Source organism: Bactrocera oleae, chromosome 4, assembly GCF_042242935.1.
Source record: "Bactrocera oleae isolate idBacOlea1 chromosome 4, idBacOlea1, whole genome shotgun sequence".
Lineage (NCBI taxonomy): Eukaryota > Metazoa > Arthropoda > Insecta > Diptera > Tephritidae > Bactrocera > Bactrocera oleae.
The window spans coordinates 37,416,478-37,439,798 of record NC_091538.1 but is presented as its reverse complement, the minus strand read 5'-3'; the positions used below and the strand labels follow the sequence as shown (position 1 = coordinate 37,439,798).

The window sequence follows — 23,321 nt, the reverse complement described above, 5'->3', positions numbered from 1 at the left end:
ACTTTTCGCCTTAGCGCATTTCCGATGGGATTCTAGGGTAAGTCTACCTCCACACACTAGTCGTCTAAAACTTATTAATCTATATACACCTCTAGTCGTAGGGAAATGCTGGGCATAGAATAGAATAGAATGAATATGAGGTTTGCACTGCGACCCAGGGTCTATTGTGCCCTCTCCTCTATCACATGCTTTCCCAAAGTCCCAGCACCTTGAAAAACTCCAACAAATTGCTGGGTGCTATTGAGGCAATGTGATCCCTGTTCACATAAGTTGAGCCTAGGGCCTTGAGCCTGCGTCTACAAATTGCGGGGCAATCTAGAATCAGGTGTTCTGGTGTTTCCGGCCCCATGTCGCAGAATCAGCAGTTGCCACAAGAAGCCATGCCCATGTTTGGCAGGTATTTCTTGAGCCTACAGTGCCCAGTGTAGAGTGCGACTAGGAGTCGGAGTTTGTCTCTGGGGAGGTTTATCATTATTCTGAACCTGGCTAGGTTGAACCCTCCCAGTAGCAGTTTAGCATGGCGCATCCCTGCAGCCTGTTGCCAGTGACTGTCTCTGTTCGCTCTCTCCTCCGTACGGAGCAGCTCCTTTATTGTATGGGGCCCCACCGCAATGCATGGTTCTGACCCTATCATTCTGGTAGCAGCAGCAGAGCGGACGAGTTCATCTGCCAGCTCGGTACCTGCTACCCCTTTATGCCCCGGCACCTAGATCAGGTGTACACGGTTGCAAGCTGATAGGCGGTTAAGCCTACTCCTCCACTAATAGCGATCGAATCTCGTAGGCCGATATCGCTTTTAGCGCCGCTTGGCTATCGCTGAGTATTGCGATACTCTTATTATGGTAGTTGCGTTGGAGATTTATTACTGCACACTGACTAATGGCAAATACTTCTGCCTGAAAGATGCTTGGAAAACAACCCATGGGAATGGAAAGCTTGGTATGCGGTCCCGCAATGCCAGCTCCAATTTCTTCTGGTGTTTTCGAGCCGTCAGTGTACCACTGACTGGTGCTGCCTCTCAGCAGTTGGTCGAGTGTGGAATCGCTCCAGTCCGCCTTACTATCGAGAGTAACTTTAACTTTTTCGTAAAGTTTGCTCTCTTCGTTACCCCGTCTCTTGGAAGAAGGGCTAGTGGCGTGTTGTCCTCTAAGGCCCTCATTTGTTGAGACGAGATGAACTTCCCTTTCCCATACCCCTCTGGTATGCTTCGCAGTCGTTCCTTTTCTCCAGTGCTCTGATCACGCTTGCGTGGGACTCATTATCAAAAGCACCTTCAATGTCTAGGAAAGCACATATCGCAACCTCATTGTTCTCCAGCGAGTTCTGGATTTCAGCAGTTAGTTGGTACAGAGCAGTATTAGTAGACCTACCTGTTCTGTACGCGTGCTGATTTGCATGCAGAGGTGCTACTTTTAGTGCATTCGATCTTATATGGTTGGTATGGTGGTAATCTTTTCCATACCTTTTAGCATGAAGGAGGTGAGACTAATAGGCCTGAAAGACTTGGCTAGTGAATAGTCCTTACTTCCTACCTTGGGTATGGAAATTACCTTTGCTACTCTCCACGGTGATGGGATGTACGCCAACGCAAGGCTACCTCTCATCAGCCCTACAAGGTGCGGCAATAGAGCTTGCCCACCTTGCTGTAGAAGTGCTGGGAAGATGCCGTCAGCCCCTGGTGACTTATATTTCAAGAAGGAAGTCAGTGCCCACTTGATTGAGTCTGCATTGAATAACTTCTTTGCACCTGTCCAATCTGAGTGATCTGGCTTATGTGCGACCACTGGTGGAATTTGGTCGTCCCGAATAGTCTCCGGGAAGTGCTCAAGCAAGAGCGCCATTGCTCTTTCATTATATGGGGGCATAATATTCTTAGTGAAAATCTTGAATAGAACAGTTTGCAGTTCTTTTCTCCTGTCTGAAATTAAATTTAATATCCCGATTCGCTTTTCGAGGCAGTTTAGACCTTTACTGTTAAAATCCTGTAAATCAAATTTTGAACTAAACGAGCCATTCCGCCGTATATGTCATGATTTTAATTCTCATTCCAGCACATTTGACTTATCTGACTCACTTTTCAAAATTAAAAAAGACTTTATTGTTTTCTCTTAATGAATGAAAATGTAACAATTTTATATATTGTAACTATAAATCTTAGCTGTTGAAACTGTGTTGCCTTTTCTGACTCCGCTATTCCGCACGTATGCGGATTGCGCCCCTCGCGACGGTTGAGCGGGAGGAGGGTAATCGTTGGGTTATTATTATATGTGAAGTGGCATTTGTATTTTTTGTTTAAAGTGTTTAATTTTTCTCTTTATGTTGGGAGATACGTATTATGTCAGAGAACGTTGTTATAAATTCTCATTTCTGTTAAATAACAGCAAATCCTACAGAAAATGGTGAACTCCTTGATCTCAATTTTTCAGCTCTGTTAGCCGTCCAATCGAGCATCATACAAAATTCAATTTGCACCTTCTCGTTCTTCTAAGTTCTCTGGTGAAATCCTCTTAAGTTGGCGAGTAACCCTCCGTCAAGAGGAACATTTTGACAATCGGCACACCATGAACCTTCTCTATGATATACGTTCTCTGGTTCTAGTTAGAATGTTGTCGTCTAAAGAGCAATTAAGTTATAAGCTATTAGTTATAAACTCGAATAACGAGCAATAAGTGTTAAGTTGTTGGAATTAAAAATAAAGATAAGTGTATAGCCATTAACTTGGGACTTTTATTTAACAATCCAGTGATCGAACTCAAGAGTGAGAAATGGGATTGTGAAATGAATTCCCAAGGAGATAATAATGTGAGTATAGCCAAGTTTAACGATCTGAAGATTCCACAACTGAAAAAGGAGGAGGTAAGAGATGCGCTCATCAAACGCTTTGGACATAAAAATCATTTTGGCTGCAATGTCCCAGATGTCAACGCAAATATCGACACAGTTTACGAATTTGTAGAAAAAAGTAGAAGTAGGCCCCAAAAATTGAAACGTAAATCTATAGCTAAGGTCCCCCAAAGAAGGAGGCCTCGATTATTATTTTATTTAAATTTTTTTTTTAAATCATCTTATTTGGCTCGAAGATTAAAAATTCATGCACGGAAAGTTGATTTTTTTCACAATTCTATTTTATTGAATTCAAGAAAGATTGCACACTCAGCACATGTTCTTTGGCGTGGTACCTCGGTTTTGCACTGGCGGCCTTCGGGCGCACCTTAACAAATTAACTGGTCGGTCCAAGAACCGGGGTGTTCATAATTTATTCGCGTTGAAGTCTTTTCAGTATTTTCTTTTTACAAGAAAATGTCTAACTCGTTGAACGTGTAATTACAGCTTAGTGAACTGAGCTCTACAGAATTCTGCCTCTACAACAACAAAAATAAACAACTAAGTTTTTAGAAGAATATGTGTTAAGTATGTTAAATATATTTTTAGCATACATAAATTATTGAAATTCAGACGATTTAAAAAAAATTATAATTTTCCCAGTCTCCTTCGTTTGGTGACCTAAACTATACATATATCGAGATTTCTACTATTTCCATTCTCCACCTAAATATATGTCATCCTCACAATTTTAAACGGTTGAAGAGTGCAAACATGCGTTATATCAGCTAGAACATACATATCCGACGCCATTTCAGAATGATTATTTTATGATAGCAAATTCCCACAGAAGAAAATTGCCAACCTTAATGGCAATGTATTTGACAGATGGTCGCAATGTACAGCCGCCTGTGAAGATGCGGTGTTACTAAAACATTCTGGCAACTACGAACATCGCTATCTGTTCGATTCCAGTAATTTATCTTCACTTCTGTTTAGTTCTGACAATCTATAAGATATTAAGTTAAAGAAACAAAATTGCTTTTTCTGAAAGTTGTGAATTTGCTGAAATATGTTTTATATGCAAAATAGTATATTTGATATAACAAGATCAATATAAAAATGGAATTATCTCCTAGTGGACAGTCTGTTGATAAAAAACCAATTTTAACACCAGACGGACTTATACAAACTTCAAACTCTTCCGAAAACAACACAGAGGACGAACAAGCATCCAATCCATCGTCACTGGCAACAGGCCAAAGCATAAATTTGACAGCGATTTTACCCGTCATATACGAAATTATTCGTTGGTAAGTATTTTGACATTGTTTTTACTGCAATAGGTAATTTTTGTACAGGATAGTCAAAATTTTTTCGTTTTCTCTTTTTATTTGCCAAAATTATGTAATTAGTGAATGTGTTTTCCATTTGTTTTTAAATAAACAGTGTCGAAAAGGACCCCCTTGATAACGCAACCAAACAACGGGAATCCCAAGAGTGTAGTCAAAAAGTAAGTAAATTGATGGTAATAACAAATTGTAAATACGGCATGTTACATTTCTGTTATTAGATAATAGAATTGCAAAAACGTTTCGACGTTGCAAGATCTGAAGTAAAACAGTTGCCAGGTATAGACTACAATAAAGAAGAGCAGCTTCAACGTTTAGAACTTCTCCGAAACCAGTTAAAGCTTAAACAACAACTTATCCGTAAATATAAAGATATTCAGCTTTAAAAAAAGTACGACACGTAATCCACAATGGTATTTCGATTCTTGCTACGTTATTTGGCTAATAATGAACAGTTAATTCAGCGCATGGCTGAGAGTTATCCAATGCGTCGTGCTGCTCAAATGGTTGTATCCATCATGTATCGTACTAAGAATATGGTTGAGGAGCGTAGAATTCATGACATGACTCCGGAGCGTTTCAAGTAAGTGAAAAACATTTCGAGACAAAGGTTAGAGTTTATATATTTCCAGGTCATTCATGGCAATTTTTAAAACCAATCTTAAGAAAGAAATTGAAGGTGTGAAGGATGAAATCAAAAAGAAACCGTTTTAGAAAATCTATATAGGTACAGTGAGATGTTAACCAAATGAACGTTGTATTTAAAGTTATTTAATGCAATTTTAATTTTTAGGTGCACGTAACTGGTCTTAGTCTAACTGAATATATTGAAACGAGTAATTCAGACATTTGGATAACGCATAAATTTAAAAAAATGTGAAACAGTCCAATTTAATAAATATGTATGTACGAGGTGTGTTGAATGTAAAAAGTTGAGTTTTAACATCTATTTCCCAAACACTATATGTTTATCAGTATTATTGCTGGCCCTTTTGAGCTGGCCGCAGTACGCGAACGATATTTAGAGTCACACCTACTGTGTATAAAAAAAAACCTGCATATATATTTTAAGAATACACAATACAATTTTGAATAAAAAAATATTTTTCGAACTATCCCCGATCTCCGGCGGCGCTAAAAAAAAAAAGGCCCTCCACTGCTGTTCTTGCTACGGTTGAAACAAAATCAAAAATCAACAATATGGCGGTTTTAAAAAAATGTTGCATTGTACCCTAAATAAAATTTTAATAGTGGTCGCATTATTTGTTCATCTTCCTGAGTAAGCACTGTAGCAAATTCGAAAAATCGCTATTTCGAAAATAGCGCGTTTAGTACGGTATTTTTAAAGGTATAGGGACTTTTCGGTTATGCAGTAAATACAGGCAACAACTGCGCATTTGAAAATTTGCATTTTCAAACATAAAAATGTGCGAAATATATTTAATTAATATTCTCACGGACGAATTATATACTTACATATGTATAACATAAATCACATTAGTTGCTAGCACAGTTGGTTTAGATGTAATTTTTTGTGAAACTACTTTTCAAATGTTGCAAGTTTTGCGCAATAGCTAAGATAGTGATGCTTTTTTTAACTTTTAATTTTGGCAAAGATGTCAGATTTGCCTTTTTGAATTGGTTGCATCATGCATACTGCGCAGTATGCATTACCGAAAACACCCATAGACTATCGAAATATGCAAAAAATATTTAATTATTTTTTTTTTTTAATTTCGCAAGGTGTGCCTCTTAAGTCATTCTAAACATTCTTGATACACATCTTATGTATAAAACTTAACATTATGCGGCACTGGCAATCGAGTATCATCAGCAACTTCTCTCATCTTGTTTAATTTCTTTGCTTTTTGATACAATATTGTAGGCGAATTCTTCGAGTATTTTTCTATTTTTTTTTCATATTTTTTAGGAAACTTGTTACAGTTTGGGTAGCTTCAAACCGGATCCAACATTTTTATACAATACATCTTTCATAGTTATTAAGATCATAATATGAAGAATAGCCAAATACTAGCGCATTCTAAGCGGAATATAAAATGTGATAATTTATTTAAGAAGCACTTATAAAAGAAAAAGAAAAAAACCAAAACTAAATATTTTCACTCAATTATGCCTATCATTGCCAATCGTCTTCGAATCGCCACTCGCCATGACTATTTGACTGCTTTACATTACAATGGCCTTCATATTCTCTCTTTTATTTTAGTCTATTTCATTTATACCACAAAGCTACTTATAATTTTATATACGAGTTCTAAAATTTTAAAATAACAACTCAAAATTCAATGATTCACAAGAATTGTTCAAATTGTGATATTCACATTCGATTAAAACTTATCAAATCGGATTTTTAATAGTCCAAGAACTGCCATCTCCGTAGCATTCTTTCAACTTTCTGTCGCTAAACCAGGTACACCATTTGTAATAAATCGAAACCATATTAAAGTAAATTAATTTTGTTTTTTTATTCATAACTAGTAATTTAAGCAAATATTTTAAAATAGCGCATATTTTTTCAAATTTAATTTCACATTTTCTTATTTTCATATAATTATATAACAAAACTGTTTAGATTTTATAAATCCAATCTCCTTTAACAAAAAGAAAAAAATGTAATCCACTTTATTGAAATGAAGAGATTAATAAATAAATACAAATAATAGCCAATGTGGTAATTTTATTTTTTGACAGCAATGTGTGAGCTGTTGGGTTGAGCCTGTAAATCACTGAAAGAGCCTCCCATACTTAACCCACTCACTGGTACTGCAGTGTGGGAAGAACTGCGTTTCTGGTGCTTTGAACTGCGCATATCACGTTTATCAATACAAGTCTCAAGCACTCCATCAAAACTTTGTTTCATCTCATTTAGATCTATATCCGTTGGTTGCAATTGCTTCCCATTTTTTAATATTGCCACTTGAACATTGGGATTTTGATTTTGTGGTACTGCGTTTGAATTGTTTTGGCCATGACTTTGGCCACGCCCCTGCATTTTATTCGGTTTAGATCGATGTTGTAAAGCAACCGAATTCGTTACGGGTTTCAAAACGTTCCCCACTGCTTTAGTACGACCTTCTCGAAAAACCATTCTTTGCCCAATTCGAATGTACTCTGGATGTTTAATGAAACGAAACTTTACATGAGCTTTGTCGCCAGTACGTAGACAGTCCTTCGACATATTTATGATGGATGCAGTTTGTCGAATACTTCCGCAGTGTACCATGGCTTGATAACGGGAAGATATAGTTGTAGGATGATGAAGAACAAGAATTTCCCCTTCGAACTCCCAACATGCTTGAGGTTTTAATTCTGGACTAACCATTACCTGAAAAATTTAGGTTAGCAACATAACACAAACATTGTTGGTTTATATTCATTACCATTCCTTTACGTATTTGAGATCTTTTTATCTTCTTTAATGCAAAACTAGCTGTTTGACCCCCACGCACTTCTTTGACATTCATTCGCTTACGATGAATGCTTTTTACAGCAATCGGTATAAAATTTCCCAATGCGTCCGGTCCAAGCATAAGGGTATCATTCAGTTTTATTAGACCTTGAAGGCAAGTTCCAGAAACCACTGTGCCCACACCAGGCACTGAATATGTGTCATCAATTTGAAACTCTGCGGGCAAGTTGTCTTGTCCAGTCGTTCGAGTTGTTAACAAATTTAAAAACATTTTCAATAACTCCAAGTTCTCTCCAGTAACATTGGAGACTTGAAAAATTGGACACAAACGCTGAGAAACAAAGTTTGTGGCACTTAACACAACATCATCTGGACTTTTCACCATTACTGGTACTTTACGACAACCCTGGGACTTTAATATTTTAAAAAGCAATTTTAAGTTATCTTGTAAAACATTGGGAGGACACATATCAATTTTTGTAACGACCACAAATACTGGTACCGACAATGCTAATGCCAATCCCAAATGCTCTTTTGTCATACCAACGATACCAGAATTGGCACCGACCTGAAAGAATAAAATAAAATAGAAGGCTCAATAAATTAATATTAGATTACCATTAGCATTCCAAAATCCGGGGCATGTCCTGTCATACCAAATACAGTCGTTTTCAAATAGCGTTCATGCCCCGCCAAATCAATAAAAGTAATAACTTTTGCGGATTTTTCACAAATCTTAACCCAGTCAAGCGTACCATGATCAGGCTTATTAACTACATTTCCAACACTATCGAATCCTGAGGAATAAGGTACGGTAAATGATCAAACACTCGTTTAAGCTGTAAAGTACACATTTTTTCTGCAGCTTTAAGAATAATAAACATCGAATACCACTAAAGTAGGGTAAGCATGGTGCAGAGATGCAATTTTATGATGTTAATAGTTGGCCTACCTAATATATCATTCCCCACAGAACTAGTGCGTCCAGTTTCCATTTCGTGTTTGTGCCGAAACAATCGCTGGCGAGCATGCCCCCGCCCATTATCCAATTCACCATGCGTTAGAACCCCAAGCAAAGTAGATTTTCCTGCATCCACATTTCCAACCACTGCAACACTACACAAAAGTTCAAAATAAGTTAAAATGAATACTTGTACGTTAGGGTGTCTGTTATTTCACAAGTTGATCTCTTTTTTTTCTACTGACTTTCAGTTTTCGCCCTCAAAATAATTATACAAGGGAAACAAACTCTTGATTTTTAATTTAAATCTAAATTATATTACTTTTCCCTATGTATTTATCTTTTGCATTAAATATTTTATCTCCAAAACAAATAAGCCTACAACTTTGAAAAAAAAAAAATTCTATTACAAAATTAGCGTTCTAAAATTTTCGTTCAAAAGATCGTATTAGGTTTTTCCATAAAAACATTCCGTTAAAAGTTATAATCAGTTAAACTTAAGCTTTTAACTTTGGATAATTTTTTTTAGGATAAGAACTGAAGCTTCAGGGAGATTCAGCAAAAAAAGTTAACTTTAGGAAATTACGGACACTCTTACGTGCACACATACATATATAAATTCATGGCATATTTTTCCTACCGAATTTCTAGGAAATCTGAAGTATCGACACGTTTCCGTATCAAATACTGGCCTGCCAAACCCTTTTCAACTTTTCTCTGCCTCAGTAACACTACATCAGAATCGAGTGTTGTGGCTAACGATTGCAATGTGGCGACCGATGCGCGGTACTCGTCCTCATCCAAGCCATTGTCGCTGCCATCTGTGTAATGGTAACGACAATATAATACGGCAACTAGACTTAAATCACAAATCATCATATTCAAAATTTTACCTTCTCCTATACCGATTTCATATATTGTTTCACCACGGCAGTCTTCTGTGCGCTCTTCTAGCCTCTTTTTTAGCAGCTCGAACTGTACTTCTGTTGGACTTACCAAGACTTTCTTCCCACAAATACTGGAATAATCAACTTTAGGACTATGCAGACGCTGGAACTCATTAATAACAGTACTGCTGTCATCTTCTGGTGTTAGAGGATAGCTTCCACTCATAGTTTCCTAAGGGACTTCAACTAATTTCGATGTTATATTAGACTTTTACTTTATTCTGGAAAAACTGTAGACATTGAACTCATCCAAAATCATTGCTTTGTTACAAACTTTTCCTAGGCTTTATCTGTTAATCAAAAGATAAAAGATTGGAAATAATATGAATATGTTTATGTAAATATTTCTTCAAAGTTATATATCAGTTTTAAATTTCTGAAATATAAAATATCTCCATATGACTGCAAACTCTCACCCAAATTCGAAATTAAACAACAAATTGCTATCAACTGACGAAAAGGTAGTATTCATTGTGCGGTTGATTGCAAACTGGAAAGGCCGGCATTCTAGTGCATCGTTTATATACCATTGTAAGCTAAATAATGATGCAACAAAGTTAAAGTTGTAGAAATCGGCCGAAGCGTGATGCGTTTATTACCGTACACATACATATATAAATACTTGTGATGAAATATGTGTATTTGCAGATGACGAAATAATATGCTTTCCAGCTATCAATACCACGAAGGAAAACGGTGAACAAATCGTACAAATTAGAATTAAGCATATCGTGGTAACCTAAACACTGTGAACTCTTACCATACGTTTGATTAAGGAAAAGTAAATTGTAGACTTATTAATGAATTAATTTATCATCAATATACAAGCCAGCCTTTTTTTAAAGAATTTTCAAAGATGGCTATGTAACTAGACATTTTCGAAACGATTTTTCAGTAAAACATTAACCGAATCAATTAAGAACAAGAATATTTCCTACAGAGTCATATATAAATAGATGTATATGAATATGAGATTCGTGTTAAAACATTAATTATTCTAATGTTCACTTCAAATTGGTAAAACTCTGTCGGAACTCGCTCTTCATTCAAGTTTTAGTTTGGCGCCTTTCTTTTAATAGATAATAAATACTACATGGGTTGACAAATCCTTTCGACTTTAATAATGTGACGCTATCCCTCGATTTAAAAATTTAATTTGTAATCCGCAAAACTAGGGGAATAAAAAGCAAACTTATTTTAATTTAATATAAATAATTTTAATTTCTATTTTAATTTTTGCCACTGTTTTGTTTTTGCTGTCCTTGCTCGCTTTCTTTAAATATTTTTTATTCTTAAATATTAATGAAAATGCTATGTAATTTACTAATATATGGACAAAACCAATTTTATTTGATAGATTTTCGAATTAAGCCATTCGAAATATTTGCTTACAAAGTGCGAAATTCAGCTTATTTTAAACATCATTATTAATTATAGTATGTAGGATATTAAAAAAGTAAAAATATGGCATAATCTACCATCTTTATCTTAAATATTTAACTGATGTACAGCATTTCTCGATCCAGCTATAGGCCAGTTGCTATAAGTCAACGTTGATTTTTAGCGCTTACCCTTTTTTGTACTCACTCTAATGTGGCCTTTTCGCTAAAAATTTCTTTTCAAATCTTACAATATTTCCCGGTATTATTTTATTTAAAGATGCATAACTAATCGTTAACGTGTTAGGATTTATTTCAATGGTTTCGCCAAAATATAAAACTAAAACCCAATTCCAATTTTGTCTGGGTTGTAGAAATATGTATAACAAAGACGCTTTTGATGCATTTTTTGTTTTCAAATTTTTCGACAAACAATTATTTCTGCTAATTTCTTCAATTTTCAAGTTTATTTCACAAACAAAAAAAGGTCTTTTGGTGGATATATACTTGTACATATATATTTTATAATAAGTCCTATCGGTTATGGGCCGGCGTGAAAACGTCCCAAACAAACTTATATTCACATTTATAATATTACTATTCGATTTTTATAAAAATTAGTATTTGAAGATTACTACATATAATGAATTTTCAAAAACTGATAACATGCTTTATTGAAATAATTCACTACTATTTAAGTTGAAATATATTTCAAGAGCGGATTATTTTCGTAAGTTTCTCAGTCTGGTGCAAAATTTTAATTTCGGGCATTCGACACTCGCGAAAAGACTACATAAAGTTGACCGGTAAAGAATCATTGCTTATATAAATGCAAAAAGTGTCTAAATTGAGGTTAGAAATGTCGTTGTACAGTAAAAGTTTGTGAAAATGCAGATAGTTTTATCACTTTATGCACTCCAAAGGATGTCATTTGAAAGCAAGGATTATACTTTCTGAGTTTGCTTAAAAATTGCTTTGACTTATCTGTAACACTTGAGTACAAAGTTTTTAAAGGCTCTTCTTGTACAATAAGTCATGGAAGAGAAATTATACAATATACAAATTTTTTATCTATTAAGCCAATAATAATAAAAGGATGACTATTATACTCCATTGAATAATCACATTGAAATATGATTTAGTTAAACAGAGGCCAACCCTGTCTAGCCTGCATTTCTGCAAAAATAATGCTTCTCGGTTCTCAGTTGATCAGCTTGCCTTTCTACATGAGCTCGCTTTTGAATAGGTGTTTATGCTGCTTTCAACACATTTTATCGCCCTGCTTGCTGTTGAGTTCTCAGCTCTCCGTAAGCTGAAGATAATAATGAATACACTTTGCAACTTTTGCAACAAGAGACCGTGACGAACTTCTGGACGAATTTGATGTACATACAAGTATGCTTTGGCATTTTTTTTGTTTAGATAGTTGTAAAATGTTCCAACAAACAACAAATGAATTATTTCATTTTTCAAATTTGTTTATAAATAATCAGATCTGCCAAAAGAATTTTTCTCAATCCGTAAAAAATAGTATTTTTTTAATCAAGTATCCTATGTCCTTTCAATACCTTTATGTATATGCGTACAATGTTTGATGATGATCGTGATAATGCATGGAAGTGTAACAAACAAACTTACGTTCAAATGTATATACATATATATGTATATATTAGTGAGGGCGGTTTTTTTTGTCTAAACAATCACATATGCGGGAAATGTTCTACGGATCATTCTGAACAATTTTGCCTGAGAGAATTTATAATTTATTTATATTGTATATAAAAGAAAAGTTAACCAAAGCAAATATATCGAAAACTATAATTTTCCTGCGGCAATAATTATATATATTTGCGATCTGGAGAATATCATCAATCCAACCATTCCCCTCTTAACCCTGAAATCGTGGGATGCTAAACTAAAGCCGACCCGAATTTATTTTTATGTGAAGTTTAATTTTTCGGGATTATAAAAATTTCTTCGTCAGGTTTTGAGATATCCGAATGAAATTTAATCTTAGCATTTTTTTAAAAGGCAGGCAAACAGAATAATCAGTTGCATGGAAAATATGTGATATGGTTGTCCGATCTGGCCGTTTCTGACAAATGAAATCAATAGAATCTTAAAATGCACCTATGTAGGCTTAAAAGCAATGTAAATTAAATGAGTATTGAGAATGGTGAGTTCAGGAATTAAAAACAATAATGTTTCACAAGCTAATACTAACTGAATGAATATAAAATATTTTTTGGCTTTTCTTTTATCTTAACTGTTAAAGTTTAGTTTAATGTAACGTTACCAAGCACATCTGATTGTAATGATAGTTCACAAAATATTAACACATTTCAAATTTGCTCGTACGCACGAAAAGAAATTTTCCCAAAATTTCGCCTATTTACAATTGCTCTGACCAGTAAAATTGTATGTATCCGCAAATATAGAATTCCCTTAAATTTGTGATATTAACATATTTCGGAAAAACTAAATCTGACAAGTAAAATTTAATCCCAAAAAAATTTTTATCATGCTAAATTGATTGAAAATTGTGATACATTTAAAAAAATTGTTTTATTTTTTTCTTTGAAAAAAAATTCACATATTGTTTAAGTTTTTTGGTGCATTTACTCCTCTTCTTCATAAACGTTTCTGAAACTTTATATTAAAATATCAGTGTTAGTGCACTTTTATTGTTATTAATAATTACACATACTCTGCAGCATGAAAATTATCATTGAGGTTGAGAGCAGCAAAAAGAAGTTTGACGCGATTGAATTATAAACACCCCGGTTTTGGACCAGGGTTATTTTTTTGAAGGGCAGCCGAAGGCCGCCAGTGGGGAAAGGATTTCGGCGATCTCCGATATTCGTCCATACCATCAGATCGCGGCGCAAAAGAAATTGTGACCGCTACATTTCTTCAGTATATTTTTTTCATAAGAAAATGTTTAACACGCTCAACTGGTAATTACAGCTAAGTGATCTGAATTCTACACAATTTGGCCGCTACAAAAACAACAACTAAGTGACTTGAATATGAGATATGTGCAGTGTGTTTTAAATACATTTTGAAAAATATACATAAATTATTGAAAAAATGTACTTTCCGCTCACGGATTTGTAATCTACGGGTAAAAATAAGACGATTTAAAAAAAAATTAATTTTTGAGGCCTTCGTTATATCTGTTTTAATGAAAAAGTTGTTTTTCTTTTCAGTTTAATTATTTTGTCACATATAACTTTTTAGTATCTTCAAATTGGATTATATTGTTTTAAATCATACACAAGAAAAGAAGTACACAATGGTGGTATCTGCTTGATAATTGTACACAAACGTTTGCTTTCTTAGTTAACATTCAAAAATTTTTACTGTAACTTTTTTGTACAATGTTGTCGACATTGCTCGTTTATTTGTATTTTCAAATAAATGTTTAAAAGAATTAGCGGAACTAGGTGAAAGATAGCGAAAGAAAACTATAACAATAATACCTGCTACCATGCAATGTTTTGTGTTTTTGCAATCATAGTATTTGCATTTTTATCGACTTGACGAGTTATTCATCTAACGATTTTATTATTTGGTATTTTTAAGTATTTATACCGTTTATATTTAATATTTATGTAAACAAACAACATAGGAATATTATAAATAACTGTTCTAAAGTATAAAACTACTCACTTTGTTGGCAAGTTCTTAAAAACAATTTCTCAAATACATTGAATCCAATTGATGCACTTGAAAAAGAAAACAAAAAAATTGACATAACAAGTAGCATTGCCAGACAATATACTAATTAGGTTTCCATTAAACAAAATTTACAATAGCTTTGTTTTCGTATTGTGGCTGTTTGCCAAACGTTAAAAGAATTAAATTTCAACAGATTAATATTAAACTTTAACATTAATCGTACGAGCGTCTAAATTTATTACAAAAAAAAAAAATAATAATCACTGCACTATAAAAAATTGGCAAGCGATCTTTAAATACGCTTTAATTTCTGTTCTTTTACAGGACATAATGACATTCACATTTTCAGATATATATGTTTTTCAGGTAGAGATAGAATAGTAGTAGGCACTATTTATGCAAAGTTTATATTCCGAAAACTTCATTTGTGCTAGATTTATATACTGTAAATGAATCATGTGAAATTTAAGAATGCAATATATGGCGTGATGGTAATTTGGTTTTCAAGCCCTCGCGCATAATTGTATGTTTCCAATTGTGCTACAAAAGGAATTCTATTACGGTCGCACACATGAAACAAATGATACTCATTTGTATATATGAAAGTTCTTAAAAGCGTATTTAAATTTAAGACTTGAATTCTTGCATTTTTAAGCACATTTGCTTATGAAAGGACCAAATGGCCTATATATAATACAATAGAAAGGCACAACTTTTTCATTCATTACAGTGAAAATAAGTCACCAAATATTGCACCATATATACATATGTACATGTTTTCGTGGATCAGTTGTCAACATAGATAAAATGATCCGAATTTTCTCTCTTTGCTTTCTGAGAGAGATCATGAACTTTCAGTGCTGCCAAAAAAAAACCACCAGTTCATGAGCTAGTGCCGTTTCAGACAGGGACGCAAAAGAGTCTCAAACCAGTTTATTGTGGGCGAGGGGACGACGAGGAAAGACGAAGGGACCGTGCCACTCGTGTTCGGGTGGCACGCTTTGTGTTCTTTTTCGTAACAGCTCGCTGCTACCCTTTTCAGCATTCCTTTTCACTTTCAAATCCTTTGAATGGTTGCAAGAGCGCTCGGTTTCAAATGAATTCGATCGCAAATTTGAGTTCTGTTATCTATTTTTGTATGTAATATGCAAATACGTATGCATAGAATAATAGAAATATTATGACAAATTGTAAATAAGGAGAAAATTAAGATATAGATTATGGAGTAAAGAAATTATGAATTTTTAATATGGAGTAAAGAAATTATGAGTTTTTAATACTTAAAGATTAGGAAATTCCTATTATAAATTTGGCCTTGAAAATATTAATAGCGGATATTCAATACATTCTTGTGGATTAGGGAACTCCCGTTTTTAGTATTTTTTTGAAACTATTTAGCGGGTAGGTACTTGTATTATGCATATTGTTCTACCATATTCATGGTAATTCATTGCAAGCAAAATGTGTGACCATCATCTCAACATACAAATGAAATACGCAGCATGCAGTGTTGCGCGGTGTTGCGCAGTCGAACCGCACAAATATTTACGAACATTTTGTGAAAAGGAATGCAGAAAAACTAGACTCGAGTTGCTGGACTCTTTTTGGCCGTGTGAATGCCCAGAGCGACACCAAAAGAAAATTTGAAAAAGATCAGACTCTTTTGCATCCCTGTCTGAAACGGCACCTACTGAACAGATGACAACCAAAACAATGAACTACCACTAAAAATCCCGCAGAAATAAAATGCGAAATCAGTGGGTAATTTGTGAGATCAGATTTTTTGGTGACTTTTACGTATATTTCTAATCTTTATTTAAAGAGTTTTAATATAGCTTTGATTTTAAAAAAGAGCGTGTATTTTGTCGCAGAGTATTGTTTTGCTTAGCAGTACCAATTGTCAACGTATATACATATTTTGGCTAGAATACCCAGCAACTTTTATGTAAACTTTGACTTCCGAATAAATTATCGAAAGATATTTGTTTATTCAGTATATAAAAACTAAGTAATGTTCATGTTTAACTTATTTAAAACTTGAAAGTGTTTTGAAATATTAAAATATTTTGTTAAAATTAGTTTTAAAAGTTAATTTAGACCTCTGCGAATGGCAGGCACCTTGCCGTGGTGCAGGGGCTTAGGTCGCAAGGCATTCTCGGCATCTCCCAACCAGGGTGAGAAGTGCTGTCTAGCACCTCCCACGCGGGTTGTCAGGAGCCGCATGCGTGTGACAACCAAGAGCTGCCACCTTTTAATCCAGGGTGTTACGCGACTCCCGTGCCCATTGGATGATTTGCAGCCAGGAGGTAAATTCGGCTGTATTATAACGGAGCCTTCCCAACACCGGGCCGCCTTGGGAAGTAACTTAGGCCTTACCGCGTCAAGGGGCTCTGGCGCGGCGGACCATACCGTACCCCCTTAAACAGAATAGACCCGGAAGCTCACCTGGTTGAGCCAAGGGTCGTAAGAACCAGTATGAACGAAAACAACAACAAACAAACACAAAAAACCCAAAAAACGGAGCAACAACGACGACAACAACAGCAACCACCTAAAACGGCAACGACAACAATATCAGACTGCAATGCTTTCGTTGCAGGTAAGAGTGGTCCAGGAGCTAGGCGCAAGTTCAGCTTCCTGGACGCCCTTTCGCCAGAAGAGCGCGCACTGTTTGAGGAGCACGCGCGTGATGATGACGACGTGCCCTCGTGCAGTGGCAATCGTAAGGCAGCTACTGCGACGAGTGCAGATAAGGCGGATCCCACAGAAACCTCTTCAAGCAGGCTCAGCTGCTCAGAGGAGGATGAACCAAAACCGGATGGGACAGAAGCATTAAAACTCTCCACGAAAAGGAACAGGGGTAGCAACCCATCTCCGGCCGCGAAGAGACAAGCAAACGCCGCGTCCGTCGCGGGACGTGAGAAGCAGAAGGTCAGCCGAGATAATGCAACGCCGCCTGGAAAACGAGGGAGCGGAAGGGCGGAACCACGAAATGCTGCAGCACATACCGCGAAAAGGAAGAGCGGGCAGATAACGCCTCAAGAACCCCAAAATTCGAAGAGGCAAAAGGGGAATCAGCCACTGGCGATCGGAGGACCACGTTCTGCTCCAATTTGGCTTGCGGAGATCGCTCCGAAGCTGAACGGATGGAAAGGTCCGGTTCTATGCGCGAGGAGGGGCAAGGACATACCGCCTATGCACAGCATGACGGTGTATCTTCCCAGGAGCGCAGGAAAACCCTACGAGTTTGCTATTGGTCTCATACGAAACCAAAACGATGGGCTTAGTACATCGGCTTGGAGGGTAGTATACAGCAGTATTGAGGACGCCGGATGGAAGCTCAACATCACCACCGATGATGAGTCCTACAAATTCATCCGAAAGGAGGGGTTCAGGCTGAATTTTCGATTCAGCAGTGTGGTAATGAGGCCATGGAGGCCTAAAACCACACCGGCGGAAGGAACGGCGGAGGAAGCAATGCTGGTGGATGGGACGCCCACTCAATCCGGTACCGGCACACTCGAGCAGGTTGCTACTGCTACGATGGTGCAAGGTGCTACAGCAGTCGCGGAAGCAGCAGTAACCATGGGTACAAAGGAGTGTGAAGGGGACCTACCCTCCACACAAGAGCCCCTAAAGGGGCTGAAGGGGCAGGACCTGCAGGGGAATAACGAGGACAGCGACGACGATCTGTCCCTCCTGGAACCAATCCTGGGACCGTCAGTGCCCATATTGAAGTGGCCCAGGTGAACCTACACCACGCGACAGCAGCCTCGGCTGTTATCGCGAGTAGGTTCCTTTCGGATAACCTGGGTATCCTACTGATCCAGAAGCCGTGGGTCCTAAGAGGGGAAGTCAGGGGCCTTAATTCAAGAGTAAGCAAGGTAATCTGGGATCTCTCATCTGAGAGACCCCGGTCTGGGTGGAGGGTTTCGAAAGAGCCCTCTATGTCAGATCACAGGATCATACGGTTCGCATTGAAAGTGGAAGTCAGGGACCTTTTGCCAGTCCGTATTCCCAGAAATACAAAATGGGACGTTTTCAGAGAGACCCTTGTTTTAAATATCAGCAGAGTAAGGTAGGTAGGAAGTGATGCTACGCCGCGAGAACTAGAGAGCAGGCTGGCTGCGACTAACCAGTTCATAATAGACGCGTACCATTGCGGTTGCCCACTAAAGAAAACCACCAAAAGGCAGGGCTGTCCTTGGTGGACCAGTAAACTCTCGGTGCTCAGAAAATCGGTTCGCAGGCTTAGGTCTGCAAAAACCAGTAGTTTCAGGAAATTCTGTGAAAATGTCTCCTCAATCCCAGAGGCAGCCAGACTGCACAAGGCTCTGGCCAAAGGTAAGACTGACACAGCATTAGCCATAAAAAGATCTGATGGGACCTATACGACCAACGCAAATGAAAGAGCAATGACACTCTTGCTTGAGCACTTCCCGGAGACTATTCGGGACGACAAAATTCCACCAGTGGTCACACATAAGCCAGATCGCTCAGATTGGACAGCTGCAAAGAATTTATTCAATGCTTTTGATAATGCGTCCCACGCAAGCGTGATCAAAGCACTGGAGAAAAGAAACGTGGAAGCTCTTTAATGCAGATGGATTAAGGCCGTACTGCATACTAGGATTGCAGAGACTACGGTGGGGGAAAGCAAGATACGTCTTGGTACTACGAGAGGCTGCCCTCAGGGTGGGGTATTGTCACCCCTTCTATGGAGCCTCGTAGTAGATGAACTCCTTGAGCTCCTGACGAACAATGGAATTCGGTGCCAGGGGTACGCCGACGACATTGTTATAATGGCAAGAGGGAAATTTGAGAACACTCTCTGCGACATAGTCCAAAGCCTAGCAAAGGGATGGTGCGATACGGTAGGATTGAGCATTAACCCGCAAAAAACAACCGTCATCCCTTTCACAAAAAGAAGGTCTCTTCCGGGCTTTAGAATACTATTCCTTTGGGGGCAGAGAGTTAGAAGTGTCTAGAGAAGTAAAATACATTCACACTGGACTCCACCTTGCGGTGGAATAGGCATGTGGAGTTAACGCTATCTGAAGCCACAAAGGCACTCATGGTGTGCAGATGCCTGGCCGGCAGATCCTGGGGATGCAAGCCTAGTATCATCACATCACACCATGATCGTGAGGCCTATTGTTACTTATGAAGCGGTGGCCTGGGCATCGAAAGCAACACAGACTTCGATAGGTCTTCAACTATCGAAGCTGCAAAGACTTGCCTGCGTCTGCGTCACTGGGGCAATGCGCACTTGCCCCACCGTAGCACTCGAGGTCATGCTAGAGCTCCCACCGCTCCATTTAGTTATCAACCAGACTGCGAAGCATACCATGCTGCTTATGACAGCAGAGGGGTATGGGAAAGGGAAGTTAATCTCGTCTCAACAAATGAGGGCCTTAGAGTACAACACGCCACTAGCCCTTCTTCCAAGAGACGGGGTAACGAAGAGAGTAAACTTTACGAAAAAGTTTAAAGTTACTCTCGGCAGTAAGGCGGACTGGAGCGATTCCACACTCGACCAACTGCTGAGAGGCAGCACTATTCAGTGGTACACTGACGGCTCGAAAACACCAGAAGGAATTGGAGCTGGCATTGCGGGACCGCATACCAAGCTTTCCATTCACATGGGCTGTTTTCCAAGCATCTTTCAGGCAGAAGTACTTGCCATTAGTCAGTGTGCAGTAATAAATCTCCAACGCAACTACCATAATAAGAGTATCGCAATACTCAGCGATAGCCAAGCGGCGCTAAAAGCGATATCGGCCTACGAGACTCGATCGCTATTAGTGGAGGAGTGTATAGGAAGGCTTAACCGCCTATCAGCTTGCAACCGTGTACACCTGATATGGGTGCCGGGGCATAAAGGAGTAGCCGGTAACGAGCTGGCAGATGAACTCGCCCGCTCTGCGGCTGCTACCAGAATGATGGGGCCAGAACCATGCATTGCGGTGGGGCCTCATACAATAAAGGAGCTGCTCCGTACGGAGGAGAGAGCGAACAGAGACAGTCTGCAGGGATGCGCCATGCCAAACTGCTACTGGGAGGGTTCAACCTAGCCAGGTTGATAATACTCCCCAGAGACAAACTCTGACTCCTAGTCTCACTCTACACTGGGCACTGTAGGCTCAAGAAACACCTGTCAAGCATGGGCATGGCTTCTTGTGGCAACTGCCGATTCTGCGACATGGGGCCGGAAACACCAGAACACCTGATTCTTGATTGCCCCGCAATTTGTAGACGCAGGGATCACATTGCCTCAATAGCACCCAGCAAGTTGTTGGAGTTTTTCAAGGTGCTGGGACTTTGGGAAAGCATGTGATGGAGGAGAGGGCACAATAGCCCCTGGGTCGCAGTGCAAACCTCATATTCATTCTAATCTAATCAAATCTAATTTAGAAAATATTTTGTGATTAAAATATACACGTACATATATTTAGAAGTCATATAGGATATCTAGCTTGTTAAACTAATTTTAATTATGTATATTTTTCTGTAAAATGGAAACCTAAAAATACCCAAGAAATACATTTAAAAATCTCAAAACTTATTTCTTCCCTTAATGGCACCACTGTCAAATGTTATAAAAAATGTGGACTTTGACAGCGCTCTCTCAAATCAAAGAGTTTCGGATCATTTTAGCCATGTACCAAACCAAATTTGTCAAAAATTATCCCGTAGTTGCAACGCAGAAATCAGTTCTCTTTTGTTTACATTTCACCCATGTTGCCATTGTTCTATTTGAATACACGATTTTTCACACTTTTAGTTTTTTAGTTATAATTTTTCATAATGTAAAAGCTCAAAACTAAAATCCAACGATTAAGAATAGTTTACCTATTTATTAATAAGTGTATTCGACCGTGATTTTGAGTTATTTTAAGAATATTTCATATATAATATATTCAAGTTAATTTTTTAATTACTAAAAAATATCGAGATTGGCAACCCTGCGTTGTAAGAGATTGCTCTCTCACTCTCAGCTCACTCGTTTCTACGGAAAAAATCCAATTTTCGCGGATATCCTACCGTACGGTCTGTTGAAGCGGACGGTAAAAAGCGGTGGAGACTGATCATTTACATTGCGCTCTCATAAGATTTATCAGCTGATTTGGTCCACGTTTTGCGGCGGTGACTGTTTGTGGCTTTATGAACGATATTGATGTAGTGAAATCTACGAAACACTTAAGAGGTTGGTGAAGATCGGTTTAACAACCGTGGTATTATAACATAAAAAGGTGCTGCTGACAACATTTTTGTTGTGATTTATATATGTTAAACGCATTTTTATTTTGTATTATTTGTTTTAAAAATAAATTTTTAGCACACATATCGATCAAATATATTTTGTTTAAAAAAAATTTTTTTTTTTTTAATAAAACCACTCACACACATATTTATATACTTGTAAGCCTAACTTTAGAGAAAAAATGCATGTTTATAAAAGCAAATACATACTACTATATCAGACCAATTTTTGTATAATTACTAAGTCTAATATTTGATGAATAAATCTGTTTATTACTGTTAAATAAATTTTTTTGAAAATCCACTTTGTTTATAACACATATGTATCAGAGAACTGCAAAGGGTAATACATTTTTGGTCGTACTCGAGCACTGATTCGTTATATTGCGTTTACATGGGACTCTTTGGTCTTCATTATAGGCAAATTCTCTTTTGGTGTCGCTCTGTGCTTTCAGAGAATGTAAAATATAGAGAAGATCCAACTACGGACCAGCGTGTGAATTGTCAAAACCTAACAAAAGCGTGTTTCACCACAGCTAGCGTGGAAGGAGAAATTTTAACAGTGGCACGTGAACAGAGCTGAGCATTCAATGTAAATTATGCTCAGAAGTTTGCATAGATATTACAGCCGCATGTTACTCTTTTGGCTTATATTTTTATACGCGTATATGTAATCATATTAATTGATAGGCATATCATTATGCGAATTTTTATGAATACATGCAAAACTGATAAGACTCTATTATATTATGTAATTTTCAAAATAATATTTATGGTCAGTTTGGGCATTTGATAATATTATATCGTTTTTACGTTGTATGCATTCACAATAAATATTTTGGAGGATAATTGTTACTAATAGTGATTAAATTTATTAAAACGTATACATACATATTTTATCATATTAATCTTATGTACATTGTATATCTGAACTTTCAATCATAATTTTATCACTTATCAATGCACTATAGGTATGTGCGCGCATTGATTTATATGTCAACAAATATATGTATGTATATATAACATTGGCGAACAAATAATGCATACACAAACCAACTTACATTTATATGAATATCCGTACACATGTAAATATGTGATCAGCAAAAACTAAAAAAAATGTTCTACAAAAACAACAATCGTCACAAGTCAATATGTCAGCCAAATAGCCGAAGCCCAAATTTATAGTAAATCCCACAACAACAACATTTTCATTCATGAAAGCAGGCGTACTTTCAACAAGCAACCTCGCTTCATTCATAATAACAGACACCCTCTCATCTCCCCGAGCATGCGTTCGCCTATAAGCGTCTTTTCGCGACGATGGCAAAAGCTAAAAATCATAAATTTAACAAATTTCTGATATTCCCTCTGGAAGGGAAAAGTTGCAACCACGCAAACCCACAAAACACAGAAAAAATTGACAAAACTGGCAACAAAGCTTTTGTCGATTTAAAATATTTTACAATTTTAAAATATTTTTCCGTG

General features: G+C 37.1%; 4 protein-coding genes across 7 annotated transcripts; 3 read left to right on the top strand and 1 right to left on the bottom strand.

Annotated features, from left to right (window-relative positions):
• The first annotated feature begins 3,808 nt into the window (after window positions 1-3,808).
• Window positions 3,809-4,758, top strand: MED9 (mediator complex subunit 9). Its single transcript, XM_036371946.2, has 3 exons — window positions 3,809-4,136; window positions 4,273-4,336; window positions 4,397-4,758. Exons 1-3 carry the CDS (start codon window positions 3,946-3,948, stop codon window positions 4,559-4,561), a joined length of 420 nt encoding a protein of 139 aa, XP_036227839.1. The 5' UTR covers window positions 3,809-3,945; the 3' UTR covers window positions 4,562-4,758.
• On the top strand, window positions 4,586-6,646 carry LOC106625595 (protein NCBP2AS2 homolog). Of its 2 annotated transcripts, XR_011396279.1 has the most exons (4): window positions 4,586-4,758; window positions 4,808-4,902; window positions 4,969-5,088; window positions 6,106-6,646. XR_011396279.1 is itself a non-coding variant. In XM_014245426.3 (3 exons), exons 1-2 carry the CDS (start codon window positions 4,586-4,588, stop codon window positions 4,887-4,889), a joined length of 255 nt encoding a protein of 84 aa, XP_014100901.1. In that variant the 3' UTR covers window positions 4,890-4,902; window positions 4,969-5,106. The 2 variants fall into 2 exon arrangements, 1 of the variants encoding a protein (XP_014100901.1); XM_014245426.3 differs by lacking the exon at window positions 6,106-6,646 and having other exon boundaries at window positions 4,969-5,106.
• On the bottom strand, window positions 6,637-14,751 carry GTPBP1 (GTP-binding protein 1). Of its 3 annotated transcripts, none has more exons than XM_014245423.3 (7): window positions 14,565-14,751; window positions 9,460-9,803; window positions 9,207-9,387; window positions 8,558-8,721; window positions 8,224-8,402; window positions 7,577-8,173; window positions 6,637-7,521 (listed from the first exon to the last, which is right to left on the bottom strand). In XM_014245423.3, exons 2-7 carry the CDS (start codon window positions 9,677-9,679, stop codon window positions 6,874-6,876), a joined length of 1,989 nt encoding a protein of 662 aa, XP_014100898.1. In that variant the 5' UTR covers window positions 9,680-9,803; window positions 14,565-14,751; the 3' UTR covers window positions 6,637-6,873. The 3 variants fall into 3 exon arrangements, with proteins under 3 accessions (XP_014100898.1, XP_036227828.1, XP_014100896.1); XM_036371935.2 differs by lacking the exon at window positions 14,565-14,751 and adding an exon at window positions 14,375-14,477; XM_014245421.3 differs by lacking the exon at window positions 14,565-14,751 and adding an exon at window positions 9,930-10,078.
• A 4,960-nt stretch (window positions 14,752-19,711) lies between these two features.
• Window positions 19,712-21,402, top strand: LOC138857115 (uncharacterized). Its single transcript, XM_070108698.1, has one exon. It carries the CDS (start codon window positions 19,712-19,714, stop codon window positions 20,645-20,647), a length of 936 nt encoding a protein of 311 aa, XP_069964799.1. The 3' UTR covers window positions 20,648-21,402.
• Window positions 21,403-23,321: the final 1,919 nt, after the last annotated feature.